Below are 26,969 nucleotides of genomic sequence, written 5' to 3'. Positions count from 1 at the left end.
ATGTACAGTGAATCGAATTGGCTGAGGACTGGTGTCTGTGATGCTGGGGACCACTACAGGAGGCCAAGACAGATCCTTCACTCGGAACTTCTGGCTGAAGATTGCTGCAAATGTTTCAGCCATATCTTTTGCCCTGATGTGCTGGGCTCTTCCATCATTGAGGATAGGGATATTTGTGGAGCCTCCTCCTCCAGTGAGCTATTTAATTTTCCAATACCATTTACTATTGGATGTGGCAGGACTGCAGAGTTTAGATCTGATCCATTTGTTGTGGGTTCACTGAGCTTTGTGTATCACTTGCTGCTTATGCTGTTTGGCAGTTTCACCAGGTTGATATCTCATTTTTAAGAATACCTGGTGTTGTTCCTGTCATACCCTCCTGCACTCTCCATTGAACCAGGGTTGATCCCGTGGCTTGATGGTAATGGTTGAGTGGGGGATATGCCGGGCCATGAGGTTACAGATTGTGCTGGAATACAATTCTACCGCTGTTGATGGCCCACAGTGCCTCATGGGTACTCAGTCCTGTGTTGCTAGATATGTTCGAAGTCTGTTCTATTTAGTACGGTGATAGTGCCACACAACCTGATGGAGATTATTCTCAATGTGAAGTCAGGTCTTTGTCTCCACAAGGACTGCGCAGTAGTCACTCTTACCAATACTGTCATGGACAGATGCATCTGCAGCTAACAGACTGGAAAGAATGATGATTTTCCTTCTCGTTGATTCCCTCACCACCTGCCGCAGACCCAGTTTAAGCCCATTAGTTTGTCAATATCTTAAGTTCCCAATAAATCAGAACATCAAAATGTAACTATAATGTAGCAGGGATATTGATGGCAAGCTTCTAGGTTTACAAAATGAAAACATGAATTTGAGGAAAAGACTGTAGGTACACACTAATATCAACTGTATATGTTTATAGAGAAGAATCACGTTATTTAGAGACCTTTGAAATATACACTGGCTAATTAACTGGTGGTACTGATTTCTGGTGGCCAATTAAGCCACATTAAGGTTTTCATTACTAGAGATTTGCAAGATTATTTACTGGCATCTTGAGAATCACATTTCTGTTGGTTTCTGTTGATTGAAATTGTGTTTTGTTTCTGCTTCAACATAAAAATCACACTTTTTATTTCAACATTTAATGGTAATAAACATCTTGACTGGCTGAGGCTGTTTCTTTTCAGGAAGCTGAGCAGAGGTTTAATGGAGTTGAATAAAATGAGGGATCTGGAAAAGGTTAAAGAAAAGATTTACTTCCCTTAGTGCACAGTTAAGTGTGCATAGATTTAAAGCAATTGACAAAAGGATTAGAGAAGCATTGAGGAGAACTTCTACCTGTGCATGCGCATGTGTGTCTGGAACTGACTAGCTAAAAGAGTGGTCAGCAGAAACCCTCATTACATTTAAAAGGTACTTGAATGTGCCGTTGATGCACCATAACAAAAAGGGCCACGGGCCAAGAGCTAGAAAGTAGCATTATGCTGACAAACACTCTTGTTTTAAAGCCAGCAAAAGTATAATGGGATCAATGGCTTCTCTCACTGTTGTAAATTTCTATGATCCCAAATTTCAAGATCCCATAAGAATACAAGATGGAGAAGCAGAAGTTGGCCATTCAGGCTCATTCAGTCTGTTCCACTATTCGGCTAATCTCATTTTCCTCAACCCTACCTCCTTAACCTTTCCCCATAAAACTCAATTCCCTTCCTGATTAAAAACCTGTCTCAGCCTTGAATATATTAAGCAGCCCAGTCTTGACAGCCCTCTCTGACATAGAATTCCACAGATTCACAACCTACAGAGAAGAAATTCCTCCTCATCCCTGCCTTAAAAGGGTGGCCCTAATTCTGAGATGATGCCTGTAGATGTTCAAGGTTTACATAAAAATTTGTTGCTTGGGTGCCTGTTGACACAGAATTCCAGAAGACACAGCACAGCAGCACTTCACAGGAAGCTCCAAAGCTCTGAGGATGTCACCTAGAAAGGGGATGAATTGTCTGAAAATCAACTTCCCAGCTCAGCAAACATACCCACAACTACATGATGCCCTCATATCCTAGACTCTCCCATAATGGGGAAGCAATCCCTCTTCATCTATTCTGTAAAGCAGACTTAAGAATCTTGCAGGTTGCAATAAGTTCTTCCTTTAGTCCACTAAACCCTGATGAATACAAACCCAACCGTCTCAACCTTACCGCATAAGAAAATCCCTCCATACCCTTCTGTGGACTGCCATGTGCACAACCAATATATCTTTGGTTAGATTAGGAGATGAAAACTACTCACAGTATTCTTTGTGAGGTCTAACTAGAGCTCTGTATAGTTTTTGTATGTTTTAATATACCATGATTCCATTCAAGTAGTGAACCTAAAATCAGCAATAGTATGAAAGGCGAGAAATACTAACTACGAGGTGATTCCCTAATGCTCCCAAGTAACAAAACATGAACATATGGGATTTGGGTTCCTGTAAAACGATTCTGTTACACTAAAATGGATGCAGCATTAAGACTTACATGCGGAATTCAGCTGCTTTGTCCGAAGCATCCAGTTCAGTTATGTTGCCTTTTGGAACCTGCAAAATTGCAATCTCAGTAAATATTCCAGAAATAATGGGCATGTTAAAAGAGAAAGTAAAGTTACAGTAGGTTGATATGAATTACCTAAAACTCTTTGATTGTGGTTTAGTCCACATGGTGCCTTGTGATAGATATTCACCAGAGCTCCCACAGTAAGACTGTGAAAGACCTGGAGATTTATCCCAGAAATAACACAGATGCCGATATGAACAATGAGAAACTTTCTTACCTCTTTCTCAAGCCAGGCAAACAGTTCACAGAGAGCCACTGCATCTTTAATCTAAGAAGAACAAACAAATAAACAATACACTTTATTCCGAATAATTTATTTTTGTTAGCTTGCTTCTCACTGTTTTTCTTTAAATAACTGTTCAGTTTAGAAGATGTGAGAGGGCAACATGTGGTCCTAAGCTTGTGTGAAAACCAACGACAGCTTATACCTATCAAACCCCATAAACAACAATATGATTAGTAGCCAGGTAATAGCTATAATAGCTGATGTTGATGTGTGCAGTTTGTATTTAAATATCATCTCAAATTGCTCATGCTGATAGAGGTTACGAAGAGCAAGCGATTAAAATTATTACTCACATGAGCGCGTCTCATCCCTTCGATTTCTGTTGGATTCTTGAGAGCTTTCGCAATGCAAATGGGAGTGTATACAGTCTGCAGTCTGAGCCTCTGTTAAAATCAAAGTCAAGAACTTACTTTGCTCATAGCCCTATTTGTACGATAGTTCCAATTAATGACACCATGGATCAGTAACTATAAAGTAATTAGGATTCTTGGCACGCTGACACAACAGGAGCAAAACTGCACCAACTTACAGGTGTCATATTATTGTTTTCATCTTAAGTACTTAAAAGAGAATCAGGTTTGCACAAGGTATCATGGCGAGTGCTTGGCGTGGCTCTGCTTTCATTCAAGCAAAAAATGGCAACAGTCACAGAGATCCTGAAATGGGCTAGAATGGGTTTTAGGGGTTTTTTTGAGGGAGAAGTAGGAAGAGAAAAAAAAAATGCAATTCTTTACTTTCGTTTTTCTTTTTGCGCTTCCAGTCAGAAAAGCAATTATTAGGAGGATACTCTACAGTTCCTAAATATGAAGTCAGCACAGAGCGCAACTACAATAAAGATTTGAAGAGAAGTAGCAAAAATTGAAAATTAGAACACATCAAACCTGAAATATCCTGCAACTCGGATATAATCTCCTTATTTACTGACTAAGCAGCTGGGTTTTCCTGTAATTTTCATGTTCTTGAAGTGTGCTCAGTTCTGGGCTGTTAATGTCATGCCGGTGTTGAAGAACAAAGACATGAACTCTTGCAGGATTAGACTATTGAGCTCGATGAACAGCCACCATCATGATGAATGGTGAAGCATGCTCGAGGGGTTGAATGGCCTCCTGCTGTTCCTATCTTCTATGTTTCTTTGCCATGGGGGCAAGAGATAATCAACTGCTGTCATTGCTAATACTGAGCAGTAACAGCAGCAGAATGTCACATCCACTGTGCAGTGATGTGGGAGCTGACCAAACCTAGAGATTCCCACTTCGCCATCAGTGTACTGTTATCTTTAAACATATACGTTCATTTAATGTGAAGCAGAAACTTTCTGTGGTTAGTACTCATAATAAGAAAAACAGATTTGGTTACACAATCCTTGGTTGAAACAAATACAATTTTAAGCATTGACACATATACCATCAAGATACAGGACGGTCAAAATACAGAAAAAGTCCAAAATAAAAATGTTGACAGTTGTAGATGTCGAAACTTCAAAGAAAAAGGCTGGAAAACATTTAATCACTGGCGTCTAAAAATGAAAAGATGAACCACAGTGGGGAGAGTCTTTAGGCATTTGTAATTGTGTGTTCCCTGTCAGGGCTTGTTCAACTTACTTTTCCAGCTATTTGTGCTTGTCTATAAAAAGTCTAAATTCTGCTGGCATCACAAACTTCAGCTTGTAATAAGTTTCCATTTTACAAAATATATCACTCTGAGCTCATGGAGCTTGGCAAATTGCACAAAGTAAAACTCAGACAGTGCTGACACTGTATTGTCAGGTACAGAACGAGTCCATCTCTAAACATGTAGAGCCACAGTGTGGTCTGTCTCTCAAGTGAAACAGAGGTATTTCCCCAGAGATGTCATTCACCACCAGCTGGAGTGAGAACTTCTGAACCTTATTAAAACTAAAGTGACCTCGACGTAAATCGTAAGGGAGCAGGGAATTTACCAGACTAGTTCTGTAAGCACGAGCATTTTGTGGGAGAGAGGCCCTACACATACATGTGCATCAAGTCGGTCTCCTGGTCTGAATTGTTCAGAGTTCCAGGCAATAACCAAAAAAAGGAGAAAGTGAGGACTGCAGATGCTGGAGATCAGAGTCAAACCGTTTGGTACTGGAAAAGCACAGCCAGTCAGACAACCTTCAAGGAGCAGGACAGTTAACGTTTCTTGCATTCCTCATGAAGAGCTTATGCTCAAAACGTTGACTCCCTTGCTCCTCAGATGCTGCCTGACTGGCTGTGCTTTTCCAGCACCACATTTTTCAACAGTAACCAAACACTGCCTTGCAGGAACCCAAACCCCTGATGGCAGTCTGTAAGTGCTCCAAGTTCAGAAGCTCACTGGTAACATCTATCAGCAGTCTGCTGGCCTCTGTATGTTATTTTTCCAATTAACCCTCCTACTGCAGCCTATCTTCACCCGAAACAGTAAAATGCAAAGCTCACCATGTGTTTTGAAAGTGACCTTGTGTGGGATATCGACTGGATGGCCACATTTTCCTAGCTCACTGAAGTGGAGCTCTCCCTCACAGTGCCTGATGTCCATGCCAATACTGGCAAAGGATGGTCAAATTAATTCCCAATATCAGTGCAGCCTGGAATTTAAACCAAGACTCACTGACAATCAACAAACTACACCAGAGATCCTGACTCTGCTGCTTTGCAGTCTCAACACAATTTCTACTCTATATGCAAACAAATGCAGAACCCTTTGGGGACCTGTTTTATGAATGAAACAGCAATCTGCATCCTCGGTTGCCGGTTGAAAAGTTTTTTTTTGATTTTTGACAAATTAATATTGTAGTACCAACTATCAACTGACCTTTGGGATTGTTTCACAAAGAGCATAGCTGGCTTTGCTACTGATCCAGACTTTTTCCTTCAAAGTCATGTTGGAACAGATTGTCTGCAGTTCAGTCAGAATTGATTCATAGGGGAGTATGTTTATCTTGAAACTGGGTGCTGTCTCACAGTCAAGCTGCAAATGTTCTCGCACAGCAGGGTCTTCCATATGTGTCTCATTGATGAAAAGTCTGCAATAAAAAAGATTACTTTAAAAATATTAATGGAAACTGCCCTCCTGAGAATTAGTGGCATTGGCTTTTGTTTTAAAACTGCGCTCACTTGAAAGAGACACAATGCTTTTGCAATGATTAATCCTCATTCTTTTCTTGCACTGCCGCCTCATAATTGTTTATTTCTGAAGCAAATAAGAGAAAGTCAAAAAAACAAAGCAAAAGCAGGAATCATCATCAGACAATTGACTTTAACACTGTATGCAAAGAGTGTGAAGTTAAACTTGCACTTTTACAGATTGCTCATAATCCCCAGGCCAACGAAAAGCAATTCACAGCCAACTCATCACATTTTGAAGTATACTTGTTGCTGCAATGTAAGAAACACAGCAATGAACTTGCACGTAGCAAGCTCTAAAAATAGCAACATGATCAGATGATTGGTTGTTTGTGGTTGACTGAGAAATAAATTTGGCTCAAACACTGGGAATAAAACTCAGCTCGTTACAAAATCGTGCTATTGGATCTTTAACATCTGAAGAGGAAGATGGGGTCCTGGTTTACCATTTCAACCAGAACATGGCACCTCTGATGATGCAGCATTCCCCCAAAACCATCCAACAATCCTAGCCTAGGCTTTCGTGTTCAAGTCTCTGGAGTGGGATTTGAACCCACAACTCAGAGATAATTCAGAGATTGAGTCATGGCCAACAGAAATGCAGCTATAATATTGAAATTAAACCACCCAGAGTTGGGACTGTTGAACAAAGGTTTTGGGATCAGGCTTTGCTACTAATCTAAACTTCCACCTTAGAAGTTGCATTGGAACAAATTTCCAAAACTCTTTTGGCAACGTCTGCCAAAGCCATGACAACCATTCTGAAGGCCAACAGCAGCAGATACATGGGAATACCATTGTGTGTAAGTTCCCCTCCAAGCCACACAGCATCCTGACTTCGAAATAGGTCACTAACATTATTTCACAGATGGTGTCAGACTGAACCATGTGCAGTTATAGAGATAAATCCAGCTCCTATCCACTAGCAACAGGCTGGGAGATACAAACAAAAAAGGGAACTGGATTAGCTAACTTGTCACAAGCCAGCTGAATTTAGTGTTGCAAAATGCTTGTGATACTGAACAACTTCAGTTTCTAACAATCTGAACTAACCAGTGCTCTGTAATAAGGCCAGCATTGGAGCTTAGACATGAATGAATGGGATGGAAAGCCAGATGAAGAAAGGCTAAACAGATTGTGGGGTAAGCCATTAAGAATTTGGAGGAAAGAGATATGATCTTATTGAAACATACTAGATCTTGAGGCACACGACACAGGAAGAATGTTCCCCTTATGGGAAACTAAACTTACAACACAGTTAAAAACAAATTTGAAATCTGAAATGAGGATTTCTTTCTCCCTTAGAGGGTCATTAGTTCATGTATTTATCTTCCCCAGGAAGCAGCAGAGACTGAGTTATTGAAAATATTCAAGGTAGAATTAGTCTGATTTTTGAGAGACGAGGGAATCATATGTTATGGAGAACAGACAGGGAGACGAAGTTATCACAGACAGCACCAACAGACCACGGGCGGCACGGTGGCTCAGTGGTCAGCACCACAGCCTCACAGCACCAGGGACCTGGGTCCGATTCCAGCCTCAGGCGAACGTCTGTATGAAGTTTGCACATTCTCTCCATGTCTGTGTGGGTTTCCTCCCGCAGTGTGTGGGTTTGGTTAATTGGCCACACTAAACTACCCACAGTGTTCAGGGATGTGTGGGTTAGGTGATTAGTCAGGGGTAAATGAAAAGTAGTAGGGAAATGGGTCTGGGTGGGTTACTCTTCGGAGGGTTGGCGTGGACTTGTTGGGCCGAATGGACTGTTTCCACACTGTAGGGATTCTATCTGCTGCTATCATAGAGATCGGTAGAGCAAGTTCAAAAGGGGCTCACTTCTCAATCTAATACCCCAAGACATTACACTGAATTTGTACTGAAACGTGATTCAGTAACATTTGTGAGCAGATTGAAGAGTTTGTTCTCATGATATAAAATGATACAGTCACAGTGTAGCTGGAGCAAAATCAGATTTCCCAAACCCAAGAGGTTACACCAATCAGGAAAGCCTGACTTGGAGCTTTTTTCTTTAGAAACTAAAAAATGGCGGGACGATCTAACAGATATGTGTAAATTATAAAATGGCTCCATTTGGTAGACAGGAGAGATGCTTCTACTTATATCTAAAACCAGAGCCAGTGACAGCAAACATAGAATAGCCACTGATAAATCCAATAAGATATTCAGAAGAAACAGGTTTGCCCAAAGAGCAATTAAACTCTGGCACTTGCTCCCACTGGGATCGATAGCTGTGAATTGCTGAGACACACTCAAGGAAGAGCAGAATAAGGTACACGAAGGAGAAAAGGAGAAGATACAAAGGTGGAGTTAAAGGAGAAAGGATGCAAGGAGGCATGTGTGCAGTGTTAACAACAGCATCGACAGCGGTGAAAGGCAGCGAAAAAACTGTTGGAATGCAAGCATTCAAAAATAGATTTACCATATCAGATATTCGTGGTACAAACATCGAAACATCAGTATATTGCTGCTGTTTTCCCAGACTTATTGATGGAGCTTGTAAATAGTTAAATATTCAATAGGCAATTAGCTACAATATTAGCCTACCATAACACCACAGCAAATAGGAACAGGAGCAGACCGCTCGGCCATTCCTGATGAAGGGCTTATGCCCAAAACATCGATTCTCCTGCTCCTCAGATGCTTCTGTGCTTTTCCAGCACCACACTCCTGACTCTGATCTCCAGCATCTGCAGTCCTCACTTCCTCCTAGTTTTGCCCCTCGAGCCTGCTGCACCATCCAATAGGATCATGGCTGCTCCGACATTCCTCATTTCGCCTTCCTGCCCTTTGCTTGTTATCCTCAGTTCCCCTTAACCCTCAGGTCCCCGTGACCCTCGGTTCCCCATTACCCTCGATTCCCTGTTACCCTCAGTTCCCCGTTACCCTCGGTTCCCCATTTCCTCGGTTCCGCGTTACTCTCTGTTCCCCGTTACCCTCAATTCTCCATTACCTCGGTTCCCCATTACCCTCAATTCCCCATTTCCTTGGTTCCCCGTTACCCATGATTCTCCATTTCCTCGGTTCCCCGTTACCCACGATTCCCCATTACCTTGGTTCCCCATTTCCTCAATTCCCCGTCACCCTCGGTTCTCCATTACCTCTGTTCCCCATTACCCTCAATTCCTCATTACCTTGGTTCCCCATTTCCTTGATTCCCCATTACCCTCGGTTCCCCGTTACCCACGATTCTCCATTACCTCGGTTCCCCGTTACCCACGATTCCCCATTTCCTCGGTTCCCCGTTACCCACGATTCCCCATTTCCTCGGTTCCCCGTTACCCACGATTCCCCATTTCCTCGGTTCCCCGTTACCCACGATTCCCCATTTCCTCGGTTCCCCGTTACCCTCAATTCACTGTAGCCCTCAATTCCCCAACTGATCAAGAATCTGTCTCAACCTTAAGTACCCATAAGGACTCTGCCCCTCCCCCCCCCACAGAGCTCTCTGTGGCAAGGAATTTCAAAGACTCACAACCCTCTGACAGAAGAAACTCCTCCTCATCTCAGTTCCTCCAAACAGACTCTCTCCACATAACTAAATTACTTTACAATCTGGGAGTGTACAGTTTATAAACAATCATTGTCAGGCATATCCAAAATCTAATATGTCTCAAAACAAAAGCTTGTCACAGCCTTTGAAAAATTGATTTTAAAAGCCATTGCTACTTGAACATTTAAATTTCAAAGTTTGAGATAACATAAAACAGAAGGTTTGTTGTGAACCCAAATTACCGAATGGAGTTTAGGCCAATGATGGTGAATGCGAAGAATACCGGGTTATACTGTATGTCAGAGCCCCGAAGGTTAAACAGCCCTGTGGAGGAGGGAGGAAAATCAAAACATTACAATCAATCTTAAAAGATTTACAACCTTCCAGATTCAAGACTGGGATGCACAATTTCAGACCAGAACCACTGTTCCCATTTCTGTAGACAGCAGCTGTCGGCAATGATATTGCTCTTGGCATGTACAGATCATCCAGATGACTCTCGTTTCTTTACCCATCCCATCATCAACCCCTTTGCTTCGCTCTGTGACACTGCTGCATCGTGGTAACATCACTAGATGATGCAGATGTCCAGGGTAATGTTCTGGAGACACAGATGCAAATCCCACCATGACATATCATGGAACTTAAATTCTGTTGAACCAGTGCTGACTGTCATACTTTACCTGCCACAGCAAGCCTGACCTGATCTGGCCTTCGCAAATGGCTAGCAAGCCCCTCATTTGGGCCAAGCCATTGACAAAAGTTAAAATGTAATGAAACCAGAGGGACCACCTGGTATTGACTAAATCACCGGGCAATAATGGCACACCAAGCCTTGCTGCAGCTAAAAATTAGATGTCAACCTGGTGAAGCTACAAAACTGGACTACTGCATGCCAAATAGCAGATGCAGCAAGTGAGAGACAGAGTTAAATGATCCTACAACCAACTAATTGGATTTAAGCTTGCAGTCCGAGTGGGCATATATTTAAGGTGAGAGGAGAAAGATGTTAAAAAGGTCAAGGGGCAACTTTTATTTTACACAGAGTAGTTCATATGTGGAATGACCTGCCAGGTACAGTTGGATGCAGGTACAGTTACAACATTTAAATGACATTTGGTCAAGGACATGAATAGGAAAGGTTTGGATGGATATGGATGAAACACATGCAAGTGGGACTAGTTTGATTTGGAATATGGTTGGTGTGGATTAGTTGGACCGAAGGATCTGTTTCAGTGCTGTATAACTCTATGATTTTATGTAACCAATTATATAACAGCTTTCAAAACATGTAGACATTTACTGAGGGAATTCAGTGCTGCTGGAGTTTAAATAAATACAGCACAAAAAAACACTGTTTGATGCAAGTTAGATTGAAAAAAATACTCATACATATCCAAGCATTAAATGATTTGCAGCATCTTCTGGTAGTGAAACAGGACTATTACAATAATCTAGGAACAAATTGTTGCAGATGCTGGAATCTGGACTGAAAACAAAAAATGCTGGAGAACACAGCAGGTCAGGCAGCATTCATGGAGAGAGAGAAAGCTAGTGTTTCAAGGCAAGATGACTCCTCATCACAGCATGCCTTGAAATGTCAGATTGCTCTCTCCCTGGATGCTGTCTGACCAATTCGATCTCTAGCTTTTGTTGTTCTCATTACAATAATCTAACTGACAAAGCCAGAATCTTTACTTAAGACCAATATTTCACAAAAACTGAGGAAAATGGAGACACAATTCCAAGAGACATGCAGCAACATGAAACTGAGCTGCAGTAATTACTGTGTTGAGTTCCACTGTTTGCTAAAGTACCAGTGTGCCACAGGTCTCAAATGGAGCACTTACCAGATACCACAATTTAACTCTAACAACTGATGAATCACAGTGGGTGGGAGGCAGTGAGAAGTCACACACACTTAGTTCAAATAACACAGTCCACAGGTCACGCTGGGAGAGTACAGCCCAATGTGAAAATAAATCATAAACACTGGACTGAGAGGGGAAACTGGAGGAACCCACGCACACAGGGAAAACGCACAAACTTCACAAAGACAGTTGCCAGAGGGTGGAATCGAACTCGGCTCCCAGGCGCTGTGAGGCAGCATGCTAACCACTGACCTCACATTTCCACATGGACCTGCTCCTTAACTCAGGAATTTGGAGGTAAATTGCACTGAACTAAACTTCAGTTTCCAATTGCTCTCCTGTGACAGGAGTTAGAAAGTGCATGTAATTGAGAACAAAGATTGAAGAAATATGATAGACATTCAAACAGCATGTCACGGTCAGCATCCAGACTAGCGTTGTGAAGCACAGCAATAGAGCTCTTCCCTACCTCTGGGACAGAAGGTCTGAGTTCAAGACTCTTGTGCCTCAAGGGTATGACTTGGCCCAAAAAAATTATTAAGAATACGTTTAAGTGTCTAAATGTGCCGGCTGGTAATGAATGCTAATAGTTAACAAGATTTTTGTTTCCTTTTTAAAGTATCCCTTTAAAGGGATAAAGTACTAGGATGAGTTCCTTAAAGAATTAAGCTAGATTAAACAGCAATAACAGCAGAAAACAAAACTAAAAACATTACAAATGCTGAATTGTTTTTAAAAATCACAAGATAAACACTAAATCTTAAGAAACAGGAATAGCACATCACGCTGTTAACCCCACTCAAAAAGGCAAATGTACCATATAAAGATCACCTTTCATTCTATTAAACTTCAGTTAAAGTCATCCCAACCTGAATAACTTTTCCTCAAAAGATCGCTCCTTTGTCCCAGTATCAGCGTAGTGCATCTTTGCAATTACAATGTAAATGCACCCCTCCTCAAATAAAGCCAACCTTGATGCAGTACTCTGGGAGTAGTCTAAACAATGTCCTCATGCACTCTCCTAAAGCTCAGTATGCTCATTGCCTCTTGCAGACTACATCTAACTGCATTCTGACTACATTGAACTCCCACTTCAGTACCATTTCCAGTGAAGTATAACAACATACAGTAACAAAGAGATTGTTTAATGCTGTGTGTGGGAATACTTTCTTTTAAGTGTTCAGTGGATCCTGAGAGGAGGGAACCAGGAGGAAAATGCAGATGTCACTGTGGACTCTGAAGGAAAATATTGTTTAATTTGTCCCCAGAGTCTTTTCTGGATGGAGGGTAATTCCAACTATTACAATGATCGCATAAAGAAAAAGACTTTTAGTAAATCACATCATCCATTATAACACCTCTCTTTACTATGACTGTTACCTTGCTCGGAGCATTCTCAGCTTCAAGTCAGAAAACTGAGGATTCAAATTTATTCTGACTCATACACACTATCTAAGTTAATACTGCAACACAATCACACAGGCATGTTGCATCATCACAAGTGTTTTCCTTCAGAGAAAGCGTAAAGATAAGGTTTTCAAATGGGTGCTAAAGCTTTCATGGCAAAGAGAAAGAATTGTGTCTGTCATTATCCTAGCCAACATTCCCCCCTTAGCTCACACAAAGCAGATTTACCTTTTAAATATCTCATTACTATTTTTCAAAATAATGTTCCTATTTATTAGAGAGTCGGGGACATAAATATAAGTCACAAACATATCCAATAAGAAGTTCAGGATTAATGCACAGTCACAGAGAGTTTTTCAAACCCAGCCTTCACATAGTCACAGAACTTCCCCAAACAATGGGAGTCAGTGACCCCACTGAAGCTATAGAAAAGTTGTTAAATCAAGTAAATGCCTCCCTTTTGGAAACATTTCTTTTTAAAAAGGGCATGATTTTTTAATTGCTAAATTCTTTAAAGTAAAATAAAATGCACCCACATGCAATTTCATCGAGGGCTGTGATCACCAACCAACTGGCATTTTTCTCCACCATCTTTGCACGCTGTTGTACAATTTTGTCTTGCCAAGACATACCTGAAATGGAGTTCAAACACAATTACTAAAAGTTACTAACATGACTTTTACAGAGTAAATGACAAAGCAACGATTTACGTTCATGTTTAAGTACAGGAGCCCATGAATGAACCATTCAGATACTTTTTCTGTTTATTACATTGAAGGCACATCTATGTCCTTTTTACATCCAGTTGCCTTGCCTCCATTCCCTTTAACAGCCGGACTTTTATCAATCTCGGGTTTAAAATGATTCACTGACCTCAGATCTATTGCTTTTTGTCAGACAGTATGTTCCAAACTTCTGTCACCCTCAGCCTGAACTACCTCCTAATTTCTCTATTGAAAGGCATGATTCTGATTTTAAGGTTATAGTTCTTGGTCCAGATGCCCCCATGTGCCAACTTCAAAACTATCTACTTCATGTCAAATTTTATGTTGAATTATGTTTACTTCTGAAGGAAGCATGACGAGTCACAAGATTGTCCTTTCACCTTTGAAGTCATTAATCATTAAAGGAACTGTATGCTCAGGTAGCCAGTTGTCCTGACAGGTGAAGCTGGGCAATAGTAAAATCTTAAATTAAAATCCTTCACACACAAATTTCAGTAACGCAAGAGTGTGAGGAACATTTGAAAAGCTAGCAGTTGTATTTGAAACTAATCTAATGTTATTCCAGATGTGGTCTAAACAGGGCTTTCAACAACTGCAGCAAAACCTCTTCCCATTCACGGTCTAGCTCTTTAGTCAAAAAACCAAACGTTCCAATCCACATTTGTCAGATAGCCCACTGAGGGAAAGTACAAAAACCTGCCCCTAGACTCCAGTACAGAGCAAAAGAGGAGAACTTTTGCCAGAGATGTGATCCAGATTCAGCAAAGCTTTGTCTTCAAGGTTTAGGTGGATGTTAAAGATCACCTGGTTCTATGCAGTAAATCCAGATTGAAGATTGATGTAGATGTTGTTGGTTACTGTACAAAAGCAGCAGACAGGCTGCTGTTTGAAAATCCATTGGAGAATCATCCTTCCCACGCTGCTAGGATTTTATAAGAGTGGTTTCTCCTATCCTACACAACTGTAGCTGCACAGGTCACTCCTATTACAGCAAATAGCAAGGAACCTAATCAATTAGAGAGAGAAGATTTCCATTTCAGCTGCTTAGATTGTACAATGTTGGCAGTGATCATTACAGCAGATCGCAAAACCAGCAGCTGCTGGAGACCTGCAAATAAGATATCCTGCACTTGACGATAAGAATGGATGTGAGCTTTTTAACCATCTGTTACACCTACAGCACCATGGCTATCACATCCAGAGGTTGAGACACTACCACTGAGCCACAAGAACCCCTCAGAATAGATTGTGCATTAGCAATAATGTAACTTCATAAACAATTCTCAACTAATGTTCTGTAAAACAGTACCTGTTTAGGAAGAGGATTGCAAAGGTCCCTTATATTGAGTGGAAACCCAGAAAGTAATGGTTTTGGATCCTCAAAAAACATGAGGCACCACAAAACCTTTGATGATTCAGTTTGGGAGGCTGTGAGAACATAGAAATGTTGCAAAGAGATAAAGACAATTAAGGTGAGTGGGCAAAGGAGGTGGAAATGAAGTATTGAATGGGAAAGTGAGCAGTTATGCATTTCGGTAGGATGAGTCGAAAACAGAATGTTAACATGATGAGAGGCCAGCATGTATTGTACAATAGCCTTTATTCAGAGGGAGGGGTTGGAGTATAAGGAAGTCTTGCTGCAAACAAACAGTAGTAAACACACTTCAAAACAATTTATTTCATGTTAAATTTTATGTTGAATTATGTTTACTTCTGAAGGAAGCAATGACGAGTCATAAGATTTTCCTTTCACTTTTGATGTCATTAATCATTAAAGGAACTGTATGCTCAGGTAGCCAGTTGTCCTGACAGGTGAAGCTGGGCAATAGTAAAATCTTAAATTAAAATTCTTCACACACAAACTTCAGCAACAATTTAATGTCTGATGAACATTAAAACCATTTGAAAAGATCACATTTATATTTAAAACTAATCTAAAAACAAAACTCTTCATTTCAATGCCTCAAGCACCTTCAAAAGTACATCAGACGCTTTCAACCTTCAATTATTTTGCACAGATTAAACTGGAATTCTATTGAACTTCAGTATACAATGATGTTCAAGATGACAGCAGAGTGATTTCTAATGGTGAACACACTCACCAGTGTAACTCAGATCCATAACCAACAATGGTTTACAAGGTCGGCTTGGCTGGTCCTTCCAAATCTTATCAACAAGGTTTTCTTTCAGAGGCACAAGATGATGTCCTGAATTCTTCATCGCTTTAGACAGGCTCTTCCATTGGTCTGAAAAAGACAGACAGCTCTATAATCCAGATTCTGATTTTGAAGCAACTGAGTCACAAAGATCTAGCCATCTCCACAGCTTGGGTTTGTCCTTTCCCAACATCAGCTGAAACATGGGCCAAGCCAAGGAGATCTCCAAGCAGCTAGCAACACAGTTTCACTGGGCAGGGAAAGTCGCCAATCAAATTCAAATATTCTCACAGACAAACTAGGAAACAAAATCATTGTTTATTCTTCCCTTAGCTTGGATTGTGAAACAATTATTTGGGATACACATTGAGATTATAGTAGATTCTACAATATTAATACAGGCTACTAGACTAGGTGGGATTGAGGTTCACAAGGAAGAGGTATTAGAAATCCTGCAGAGTGTGAAAACAGATAAGTCCCCTGGGCCGGATGGGATTTATCCTACGATCCTCTGGGAAGCCAGGGAGGAGATTGCCGAGCCTTTGGCATTGATCTTTAAATCGTCATTGTCACAGGAATAGTGTCAGAAGACTGGAGGATAGCAAATGTGGTTCCCCTGTTCAAGAAGAGGAGTAGAGACAGCCCTGGTAATTATAGACCAGTGAGCCTTACTTCAGTTGTTGGTAAAGTGTTGGAAAAGGTTATAAGAGATAGGATTTATAATCATCTAGAAAAGAATAATTTGATTAGGGATAGTCAGCACGGTTTTGTGAAGTGTAGGTCATGCCTCACAAACCTTATTGAGCTCTTTGAGGAGGTGACCAAACAGGTGGATGAGAGTAAACCAGTTGATGTGGTGTATATGGATTGCAGCAAGGCGGTTGATAAGGTCCCCACAGTGGGCTATTGTACAAAATGCGGAGGAATAGGATTGTGGGAGACATAGCAGTTTGGATCAATAATTGGCTTGCTGAAAGAAAACAGAGGGTGGTGTTGATGGGAAATGTTCATCCTGGAGTCCAGTTACGAGCGGTGTACTGCAAGGGTCAGTGTTGGGTCCACTGCTGTTCATCAGTTTTATAAACGACCTGGATGAGGGCGTAGAGGGTGGGTTAGTAAATTTGCAGACGACACTAAGGTCGGTGGAGTTGTGGATAGTGATGAAGGATGTAGTACTTTACAGAGAGACATAGATAAGCTGCAGAGCTGGGCTGAGAGGGGGCAAATGGAGTTTAATGCGGACAAGTGTGAGGTGATTCACTTTGGTCGGAGTAACCAGAATGCAAAGTACTGGGCTAATGGTAAGATTCTTGGGAGTGTAGATGAGCAGAAAGATCTCGGTGTCCATGTACACAGATCCTTGAAAGTTGCCACCAGGTTGACAGGGTTGTTAAGAAGGCATGCAGTGTTTTAGCTTTTATTAACAGAGGGATCGAGTTCCGAAATCACGAGGCTATGCTACAGCTGTACAAAACTCTGGTGCGGCAGCACTTGGAGTATTGTGTACAGTTCTGGTCACCACATGTGGAAGCTTTGGAAAGGGTGCAGAGGAGATTTACTAGGATGTTGAAGGTCTTATGAGGAAAGGCTGAGGGCCTTGAGGCTGTTTTTGTTAGAGAGAAGAAGGTTGAGAGGTGACTTAATAGAGACATAGAAGATAATCAGTGGGTTAGATAGGGTGGACAGGGAGAGCCTTTTTCCTCAGATGGTGACGGCAAGCATGAGGGGACACAACTTTAAAGTGAGGACAGATAGGTATAAGACAGATATCAGAGGTAATTTCTTTACTCGGAGAGTAGTGAGGGTATGGAATGCTTTGCCTGCAACGGTAGTAGATTCGCCAACTTTAAGTACATTTAAGTCGTCATTGGACAGGCAAATGGACATACATGGAATAGTGTTGGGTAGATGGGCTTCAGATTAACATGACTGGTCGACGCAACATCGAGGGCCAAAGGGCCTCTACTGCACTGTAATGTTCTATGTTATTAAAAAAAAACTAAAGCTTTTCTTAATTTAAATTTATGATGATTGCTATATTTGACATTCTACAATGTTTTTCAGGGCCCAAGTAATACTTATTGTACACTATCAAATTACCAGTTTCACTTCATTCAACAAGAACTAGCTTTTCCAAGGGTATAACAGCAATACAAATGGCATTAAAGGGCAATTTTTCAACAGTTCAGTGTTTTCTAACTGACTGCAGTCCACAAAGACTTCAACAGAGCTCCCCATTTTTGCACTATCCAACAGGACCATTGGAAAATCCAGGTCATTTGTGTGACAAAGTATCAGCTAATGGTCACAGAAAACTAAAAGCCACATGGTAATTTCTTCACTCCTATTGCCATCTGACATTTAATCATCTGACCATTATGGAAAACATAGCCACTGAAAAGACAAATAGTTAAAACTTTAAAGGCCAGTAATTTTGGCCAACATTGCGTATCATTAAGTACTTTTCTAAAACAATAGTTATTTTTAACTCATTATCAGCAACCACTCGATACGAAGTAGGATGTCCACCAGGGAATTTCCAGGTCACTGGGTTCTATGGGTCCTTGTGTAACTGATGAGCCCGATGCCCGGAGCCCCACCTCCAACCACACACTGGGAAGGTGTTTCCGGGACGTGGAAGTGATCCTTGGCCTTAAGATCACTGGCATTCCTTTCTCCTGTTCCTTTTCTGTACTTCCTCATGCCAACAGGTCTTCTTAAAGAATTGTGTTCCTTTGTACAGGAGTTTCACCAGCCATTTCTTCTGAATGAGGGTTTTCCACGCATTGACATATATGTTGTATTTCTTGAGGAAAGTCTTCAGGAAGTTCTTGAAACAATTCCTTTGACCTTCTCTTGTCCGAATGCTTTCCTTGAGCTGGGTGAAGATTTGCTTTGGCAGAACATGCCTGACCAGTGGAGTCGGCTTCAGATGATCATGGCCTCGATGCTGGCTCTATTAGCTGCTTCAAGGACATCTGTCCTCCCAGCTAATGGGGAGAATCCATCTCAAATAGCAGTGATGGTTCTTCAAGGATGTTGACTTGATGTCTGTATGTAACCCAAGTTTTGGAGCCAGAGAGAGGAGGGGGAAGAGTGCCTGCCTTATACACAGGCTCTTGGTAAAGCACAGATGTCACGGTCAAAGACTGAAGGCAGCACTCACAGATCAAATGTGATGTTGAATCATCCCATTGACATCAGCTTTAGCTGAGAGGTAGCTTCCTCGGTAAGGGAAGGGAAATATTCCACATTTGGGAGGATTTATCCATTAATGGGGGAATGGGCCGGAATCTGACCTGGGACAGGTTGGTAAATGATCGAGTCTTCTTGACATTGAGACTGAATTCATTGGTTTGCTTCCACAAAAGCATTCTGTGATGCTTGAAGATTTCTTCCAAGAAAGCAGAGGTGATACTGTCACCCACATACACACAGTCTATTCTGATAATAACACAGTAGTTCCATTCCTGTGTGATCCTGCGTTATAAGAAAATTGCATAATAGTAGCAGCATTTAAACCAATGGGACCAGAATCACGTTATAGACAATACAGGTAAGGAAAGTTTGCATTCTACAAATAATGACCTAAATTCTTCAATCACATTATATCCAATTCGCATTGAAGAAATGTGCGTCATAACAGAACCCGACTGTACTGACGTTCCACCAGTGAGGTCAGTGTTGTTTTCATCTTGGATTTCAAACAGTGAAGGTTGAAAAGTTCTGTCCATCCTGGAAGCAATACCCACTCCACTGGGAAGCTTGTCTTTGACAACAAGGAGAATAGCGGTGATGAAGATGGAGAAAGCGGGTCGGGGGGTGATGACACATCCTGCTTGACCCCTGTCTTAACTTTAAAAGGATTCTGTCATATTACCATCGGTGAGGACTATAACCGACATCTTGGAGTGGAGAAGATGGAGAATGTTGATGAATTTCACTGGACAGCCCACCTTTGGCTGGGTCTTCCACAGGACTCAGCACCATCAGATTGATACAGCACAGAAGTTGGGGGGAACACTTCAACCCATCTTATCCATGCTGACCCAAAGACTCCAAGATACCCTTTCTAATCCCATCTTCCTGCACACAGGCCATATCCTTCAGCTTATAGCATTTATAAGGCCTAAATCAGGTATATTTTTAAAAAAAGAGATTACCTCTCTGCCTCCATCACAAACTCAGGCCGTGAATTACAGACACTCAACGCCCCTCCCTGTCAAAACCTTTCCCTTCATGATGGACTGAGTCAAAGTCTTGGTCAGACAGATGAGCTCCATCTCTGTCACATCTGTACTGATGATGTCAACTTGGACAAGGTGCCCTCCAAAAGGTCCACCTTCTTCCTCAACCGAGGACTCCCCAGCCAATGGTTGACAAGGCCCTCAGCCGGGTCTGAACCATCTTCCACACTTGGTCTCTCACCACTTCTCGGCCCTCCCACAACATAGAGGGTCCCTCCCCGGTCTTCACTTACCCATCCCACCAGCATCCACATCCAAAGAATCATCGGTTGCCATTCCTGGGCCTGCTGCAGTGCTCCAGCGAAGCTCAGCACAAGCTGAAACAGTGACACCCCGTTTTCCGCTTGGGGTCCCTGCAGCGCCTGGGCTCAATAATGAGTTCGATAATTCTTGCACTTGAGCACCTTCTCCCAAGTCCTTACGCCAAAACACAAATATCAGCCCTTGTCATTATATGGGCGACTATCATACAGAACCCACTGTCAGCAATTAATGGGCTCCACTAATATGTCTAGATTAGATACTAACGTGGTCAGGACTGAAGGGCTTTTTCCCGTAACATTGATTTTACTGCTCCTCGGATGCTGCCTGACCTGCTGTGTTTTTCCAGCACCACTCTAATCTAGACTCTGATTTCCAGCATCTGCTGTCCTCACTTTTCCCACTAATAGTGACAGATTCTCCCTGGCTAACCCTTACCCTTTCCTATGTCTAGGAGAAAGAGAGGACTGCAGATGCTGGAGATCAGAGTCGAGAGTGTGGTGCTGGAAAAGCACAGCGGGTCAGGCAACATCCGAAGAGTAGGAGAATCGACGTTTCGGGCATAAGTGACATTTTGGGTTCCTGATGAAGGGCTTATGCTCAAAATGTCGATTCTCCTGCTTCTCGGATGCTGCCTGACCTACTTTGCTTTTCCAGCACCATACTCTCAACCCCTTTCCTTTGTCTGCCCAACTATTTTACTCCAAGACTAGAAGAAGGTGTCAAGTGAGGATTTTGGTGATTGTCTTCACAGTGATGTAGAGGGTGGAGTTTCCTCAGCAATTCCTACAGTCCACTTGGTCTCCTTCCTTGAAGATGGTGGCAATAGCAGCAACACAGAGATCACCAGGGGTTCCTTCTTTGTCCCAGATTTTCAGCAACAGTTGATGAAAGGGACGGGTAAGCTCTGCTCATCCAAGTTTGAAAATCTCCGCTGGAATCCCATCTACTCCTGCACTTTCCCATTCAGTGCGTGTCTCTAATGGAGGCTTCAACTTCTGCCACACTAGGCAAGAGTCAAGATCACCTTTGATGAGGAGCTCAGGAATTTCTTAACACAAATCTTATTCAATTACTGTATTGTGATTCAGGAATTCTTCAAAATGCCCTTTCTATTGAAGGCTGATGTTTTCTCTGACTCTCTGAAGGGTTCTATCTTTATTCCATATTGGTTTGAGGCCATGGGTGTTGTGTCCCCTATATTACCTTGGTGACCGAAAAAAATTCCGGGTGCAGCTCATTTTCTCAGTCTTCCATTGGTTCTCAACTTCCCTCGTTCTTCCCTGGAACTCTGGTTGAGGAGTTCTCCTGTTTGCCTCACTGGTGAGGTTGTGTTGCCATGCATGAAGAACTTTCCTCTTCTTGTCGAGAGTTTAGATGATGTGGTTGTTCTCATTGAAACAGGTTTGGTCTTTCCTGGTCTTTTTCCAATTGTTTCTTCATGCCATGAAATGAAGGCTGCTTTCACCTCTTCCCAGATTTTCTCCACTTCATTAAAATGCACACTTTGGAGATTTAGGTGAAGACATTGTTTGAAGTTCATAAGTCTGCATGGCTGTTCAAGCTGCTTAATCTGGAGCTTTATCCTGAACTGCTTCTTCATCTTCAGCTACTTCTGTTGGCATTTGATGGACATAGAAAAGCGGATAAGCCCATGATCTGTCCTACAGTTATCTGCACTGGTCATGAGGTAATAAGGACTTTGGGAATGAGGACAACCTTTTGTGCTTGGGATCAAACAATGAAGTAGTCAATCACATGCTCCAGTGCTCTGTGCGCAGATCACTCCAAGAAGTCTTGAACTTGTATTTTTGGTGGAACAGCATGTTGGTGATGACCAACTGGTGTTCTGCACATTTGGTGAGCTGGAGAATCTTGGAGCTGTAATTCCTGACTCAGACTTTTCCATTCCAGAGTTGGCTGTCCTTTTCAATCCTGGCCTTGAAATCTCCAGGAGGAAAGTTTTATGTTGGGGAGTATGCTCTCCAGGGTTGGAGCATCGGCACTCATAACTGCTCCCTGCTGCTGTAGACGAACAGTCATGAGGTGGTTGTCGATGCTAACAGAGAGCTTTAAGAGCCAGTTATTGAGTTTGTGTTTGATAGTGAATCCAATTCCATATGTCCTAGGTCAATTCTCAGGTATTCCTCTGAGGAACAAGGAATAATACCACCTTCTTTCCTCAGCTAGCCTTTGCCTGCTCTGTCTGCCTCCTTCAGGGAAGTGATGTCAATATTAAACTTCTGAAGCATGGTCACTGGATGTAAAATATTAACTCTGGTATCTCTCCACAGTTGCAGCCAGGCCTGCTAAGTTTTTCCAGCAATTTCTCATTTTGTTTCTAATTTCTAGCACACACAGTTGTTTATTTTGGTCGCTGTTCATGAGGGTTTGTATATTTCCATTCCAAAATTAACTCTGACTCTTAACTAAACTAGCTGAAACCCTGCATAAAAGCAAATATGAGTTCTTGCCTGAAGGCTTATTGAATGAAAAGACAGAGGAAAACATTTATCCTACTTCTGTGTCACACATCAAACTGAAAAAAAGGCCTAAAAGCTTAATTTTTAAACTTAAGGCTTCTCAAAAAACAAAGAGATTATGACTATCTTCACACAGAGATGAGTTGACAATGTATGTCAATTGGTTAAGAAACATCTCGTTTTGATTTTTAACTGAATTAACCTTTAACACAATGGAAGAAACATTAATGTACAGAAAGATATGATGCTTCTTACAATGTTACCAAGGACTCACCAGCTGCTAAAACAAAAGGATCTGCGCCAACCTTTGAGCCTTCCGGGAGTACCTGAATTAACCAATCTTCCTGACTAGGTGTGGTCTTCAGACCTACAACACAAGAGTGAAACAGTTTCAGAAATAAAGGGTTCCATCAGTTGTTGGCACACATCTAGGTGAAAAATAACTTGTGTGTTACCCTGGTTTGGCAATGAAGTGTGACAAATATCCTGAAAGGGGGAGAACATACAGCAACCTGACTGTCAGCATGCATTGACAGACACATTGTAAACTTTTTACAGTCAGAATAAGATGCTGCAATCAGCAAAACAAAAACTTTCCTTCCAAGTTCCCCTGTAACATTCCCATATTACATGAAAATTTAATAAATGCACAATGTAGAATTGCAGAAGATAGGTAAAGTTATCATACTTCACATTACTATTTGTTAAGCCTAAGTTACAGTAAAAGCCAAAAACATTGAACTAATTGACGCAGAGGGTGGTGCGTGTATGGAATGAGCTGTCAGAGGAAGTGGTGGAGGCTGGTATAATTACAACATTTAAAAGGCATTTAGATGGATATATGAATAGGAAGGGTTTAGAGGGATATGGGCCGGGTGCTGGCAGGTGGGACTAGATTGGGTTGGGATATCAGGTCAGCATGGACGGGTTGGACCAAAGGGTCTGTTTCCATGCTGTACATCTCTATGACTCTATAGTTTCAAAGAATCAGCATAGGTAGAATGGGCCAAATGGCCTCCTGTATTCTGTGATTGTACCAGTTTGCAAAAATCTCAGTTTAATGGATGCATGAGGAATTATTCAAGTAAAACTAGCTGGTGCTGTAGAAACCAAATTGTTAAGGAATAAAAAATGCTCTTATTTACAGATTCCACTGGAATTACCATTTAACAAGAGTGAAATAAGAATAAATGCACAAACTGAATTTCACAGCCACGAGACAATGCTTTATGTATCCACTCACCCAATTTCATCAGGGTCCAGTTGTTATCCATTTGTTGGGAGGCTTGAAGGAAGTAACGACCATCTGTCCACATTGCTGCATGTTGCTCAGTTACAATCGCAGTTCCTGCAGACAGCCAAAAGACAACAGCTCAGCATGTTCTCTACCAGTTATAGTTAAATCAGAGAACAGAGTCAGAATCAGAATCCTCAGGGACGTTACATATATAAGTCACACAGAAATAAGTTAACAGAAATTTGGGGAATATTTGCACACCATTCCTTGACTTGCAAGTCCAGCAGGTGGTAGTGTGAGGAAAGGATGAAAGTTTTGGTAGAATAAATATGGGTGCTGAGTGGAACAGATTTACTAGTTTCAATGGTCTCCTCTTATGTGAATGATAGCTCACATATCTTTCAAAAACAAAAACCCAAATTTTATGTTGTGATGATCTCTTTAATAACTAGGTTTCTCTAGATGATATCTTGTAAAAAAACAATATTTTCCTGATCATATGACTAAGCTGCTTGGGAGATAAACAATAAAAAAAACAAAATACAAAGAAGAGGATTATTGCCGAGAACATCTCTTTCAAGAAGCTTACTTTAGAGCAATTTGGCTTCAGGGAACAATTCTCTGCAGAATTCAGCTAAAACGGTTCAGAAATCTTTGATAGTTCAAGGACTCTATGAACATTGCATTGAACTTCTAGGAATGGCATGCTGAGAAGAGAGAGCGTTCATAGATACACAAGTTCAGAATCAAAGTGGACCCAGGAGAATTCCTACACAACGGACCTCATTTAAGAAACTAGCAATGCTCACGTGAGTCAATGGTTAATATGAAAACTTCACTGAAACTGAGCAGAAGAAACTTTTTAGAACAGTGCTCAGATAAAGTGGTCAACTATCCAATTTCTGACAAATATCTGTGCGAAATCTCTTTGAGTATAAGTCAAAGGTGCAGAAGAAATTTGAGTTTAGACATTTGGTTAAGAACATTAACAACCACGTTACTGTACTTTGAATATCTTTAACATAAGTAATGATTTAGAATAGAGTGCAGTTATCACCATGAATATACTTTGATTTTTGTGTCGCAAGTTTTTGGTTTAAGTAGTGTTCTTTGTGGCTTCATACGCTTAGTAAATACCTGGATTTTTGGCATTTTGAAAATAATAAGAAGTTTAATGGCCTGTACCTAGAACCTAACACTGTAGATTGTTATTTGTATGTGCAATTCAGATTAGCAAAACAAAGGCATACGAGCAATGATATATTTTACTTACAAGCTTAACATGGGGAGTGAAGAGACTTTAGAGGTTTTGGTGCTTTTAAAAGTGAACAAATCCCCAGGTCCTGATGAGCAGTATCCCAGGCAGCCATGGGAGATGAGGGGGGAAGATACAGGGGCTCTGACACAAATTTGTAATTCCTCTCTGGCCACAGGGCAGTCCTAGGGGACTGGAGAACCGCTAATGTGGTTCCACTTTACAAGAAGGTTGGTTGAGATAAACCAGGGAACTACAGACCAGTCAGTCTCACAATGATGGTAGGGGAACTATTGGAGAGAATTCTGAAGAAGGTAATTAACCTCCATTTGGAAAGGCAATGTTTGATCAGGGATAGTCAGCATGGCTTTGTCAGAGGAAGGTCACACCTAAAAAATCTGATTGAATTTTTCAAGTTTGTGTCTGGGTGTGTGGATGAGATTGCTGAAGTTGATGTAGTTCATATGGATTTCAGCAAGGCCTTTGACAAGATCCCACATGGGAGCTTGATAAAGAAGATGAAAGCAGATGGAATCAGGGAAACTTGGCAAGATGGATCCAAAATTGGTTAATCACAGGTGATAGTGGGTGGTGGTAGAAGGTTGTGTGCTGGAAGCTGATGTCCAGTGGCAGACTGCAGAGATCGGTGCTGGGTCTCTTATTGCTCATGGTACATATAAACAATATAAATAAGAATGTAGGGGGTGATGAGTAAGTTTGCAGAAGACACAGAGATTGACCAAGTGGTTAATAGTGAGGAATTAGTTCTTAGGTTACAACAAGGCATAGACAGGTTGGTCAGGTGGCTGGATCAATGGCAGATGAAATGTAACCCTGAAAAGTGAAGTGCTGCAATTTTGAAGTACAAGCCAAGGGAATACTTAATGAAAGGCAAGACACTAGGAAGCTCTGAGGAACAGATGGATCATGGAGCGTTTAACCCACAGGTCACTGAAGATAGCAGGACAGGTTAATCAGAGAGACTTGTCTTTATCAGCTTAGGCATATGTTATAACAGCAGGAAGGTTATGTTGGAGCTGGACAAGAGATTTGGTTCGACCATTGCTGGAGTACCATAGAAGGATGTGATTTTACTGAATGGGGTGCAGAGGAGATTCACCAGGATGTTGCATTTCAGCTATAGAGAGAGTTGGGTAAGCTCAGGTTGTTTTCTCTAGAGCAGGGAAAGTTGCGGGGGAAGAGGGTGGGAACCCGATTGAGGAGTGTAAGATCGTGAGGGACAAGAATTAGGTGGATAAAAAGCAGCTGATCTCCTGACGGGTAAGTAGTGAGGGAGCATAATTGTAAGGTGAAGAACAGGAAGTGTTTCTGACCCAGACGTTGGTGGGAATCTGGAATGTCCTGCCTGGGACAGTAGTAGAGGCAGGAAACCTCAAAACCTTTAAAATGTACTGGAATGAGCACTAGAAATGTCATTACATTCAAGCTAATGGGTTAAATCCTGGAAAGTGAGACCAGTGTAGACAGGCAAAAGTGTGGACTGCAGATGCTGGAAACCAGAGTTTAGATTAGAGTGGTGCTGGAAAAGCACAGCAGGTCAGGTAGCATCTGAGGAGCAGGAAAATCGACATTTGGGGCAAAAGCCCTTCATCAGGAGTAGAGGCAGGAAGCCTCCAGGGTGGAGAGATAAATGGGGGGGCTTTGAAGGTTTTGAGGTTTCCTGCCTCTACTACCGTCCCAGGCTGGACATTCCAGACTCTCCCCCATTTATCTCTCCACCCTGGAGGCTTCCTGCCTCTATTCCTGATGAAGGACTTTTGCCCCAAATGTCGATTTTCCTGCTCCTC

The 26,969-nt window shown here is 41.7% G+C and overlaps 1 protein-coding gene across 4 annotated transcripts in view; it reads right to left on the bottom strand.

Moving 5' to 3' along the window:
* The window catches only part of xpnpep1 (X-prolyl aminopeptidase (aminopeptidase P) 1, soluble), a 102,354-nt gene that overhangs the window by 35,628 nt on the left and 39,757 nt on the right, over positions 1-26,969 (bottom strand). For all 4 annotated transcript variants that reach the window (XM_072557059.1, XM_072557060.1, XM_072557061.1 and 1 more), the window contains 9 exons: positions 23,913-24,017; positions 22,944-23,036; positions 15,625-15,768; positions 13,334-13,429; positions 9,762-9,843; positions 5,701-5,911; positions 3,180-3,269; positions 2,818-2,868; positions 2,526-2,584 (listed from right to left, as the gene is read on the bottom strand). In XM_072557059.1, coding sequence (XP_072413160.1) covers positions 2,526-2,584; positions 2,818-2,868; positions 3,180-3,269; positions 5,701-5,911; positions 9,762-9,843; positions 13,334-13,429; positions 15,625-15,768; positions 22,944-23,036; positions 23,913-24,017 — 931 coding nt within the window. The remainder of the gene's footprint in view (positions 1-2,525; positions 2,585-2,817; positions 2,869-3,179; positions 3,270-5,700; positions 5,912-9,761; positions 9,844-13,333; positions 13,430-15,624; positions 15,769-22,943; positions 23,037-23,912; positions 24,018-26,969) is intronic.

This window comes from Chiloscyllium punctatum, chromosome 38 (genome assembly GCF_047496795.1).
Source record: "Chiloscyllium punctatum isolate Juve2018m chromosome 38, sChiPun1.3, whole genome shotgun sequence".
Classification (NCBI taxonomy): Eukaryota; Metazoa; Chordata; class Chondrichthyes; order Orectolobiformes; family Hemiscylliidae; genus Chiloscyllium; species Chiloscyllium punctatum.
The sequence above is the reverse complement of the archived record's forward strand: the minus strand, read 5'-3'. Positions and strand labels throughout refer to the sequence as shown.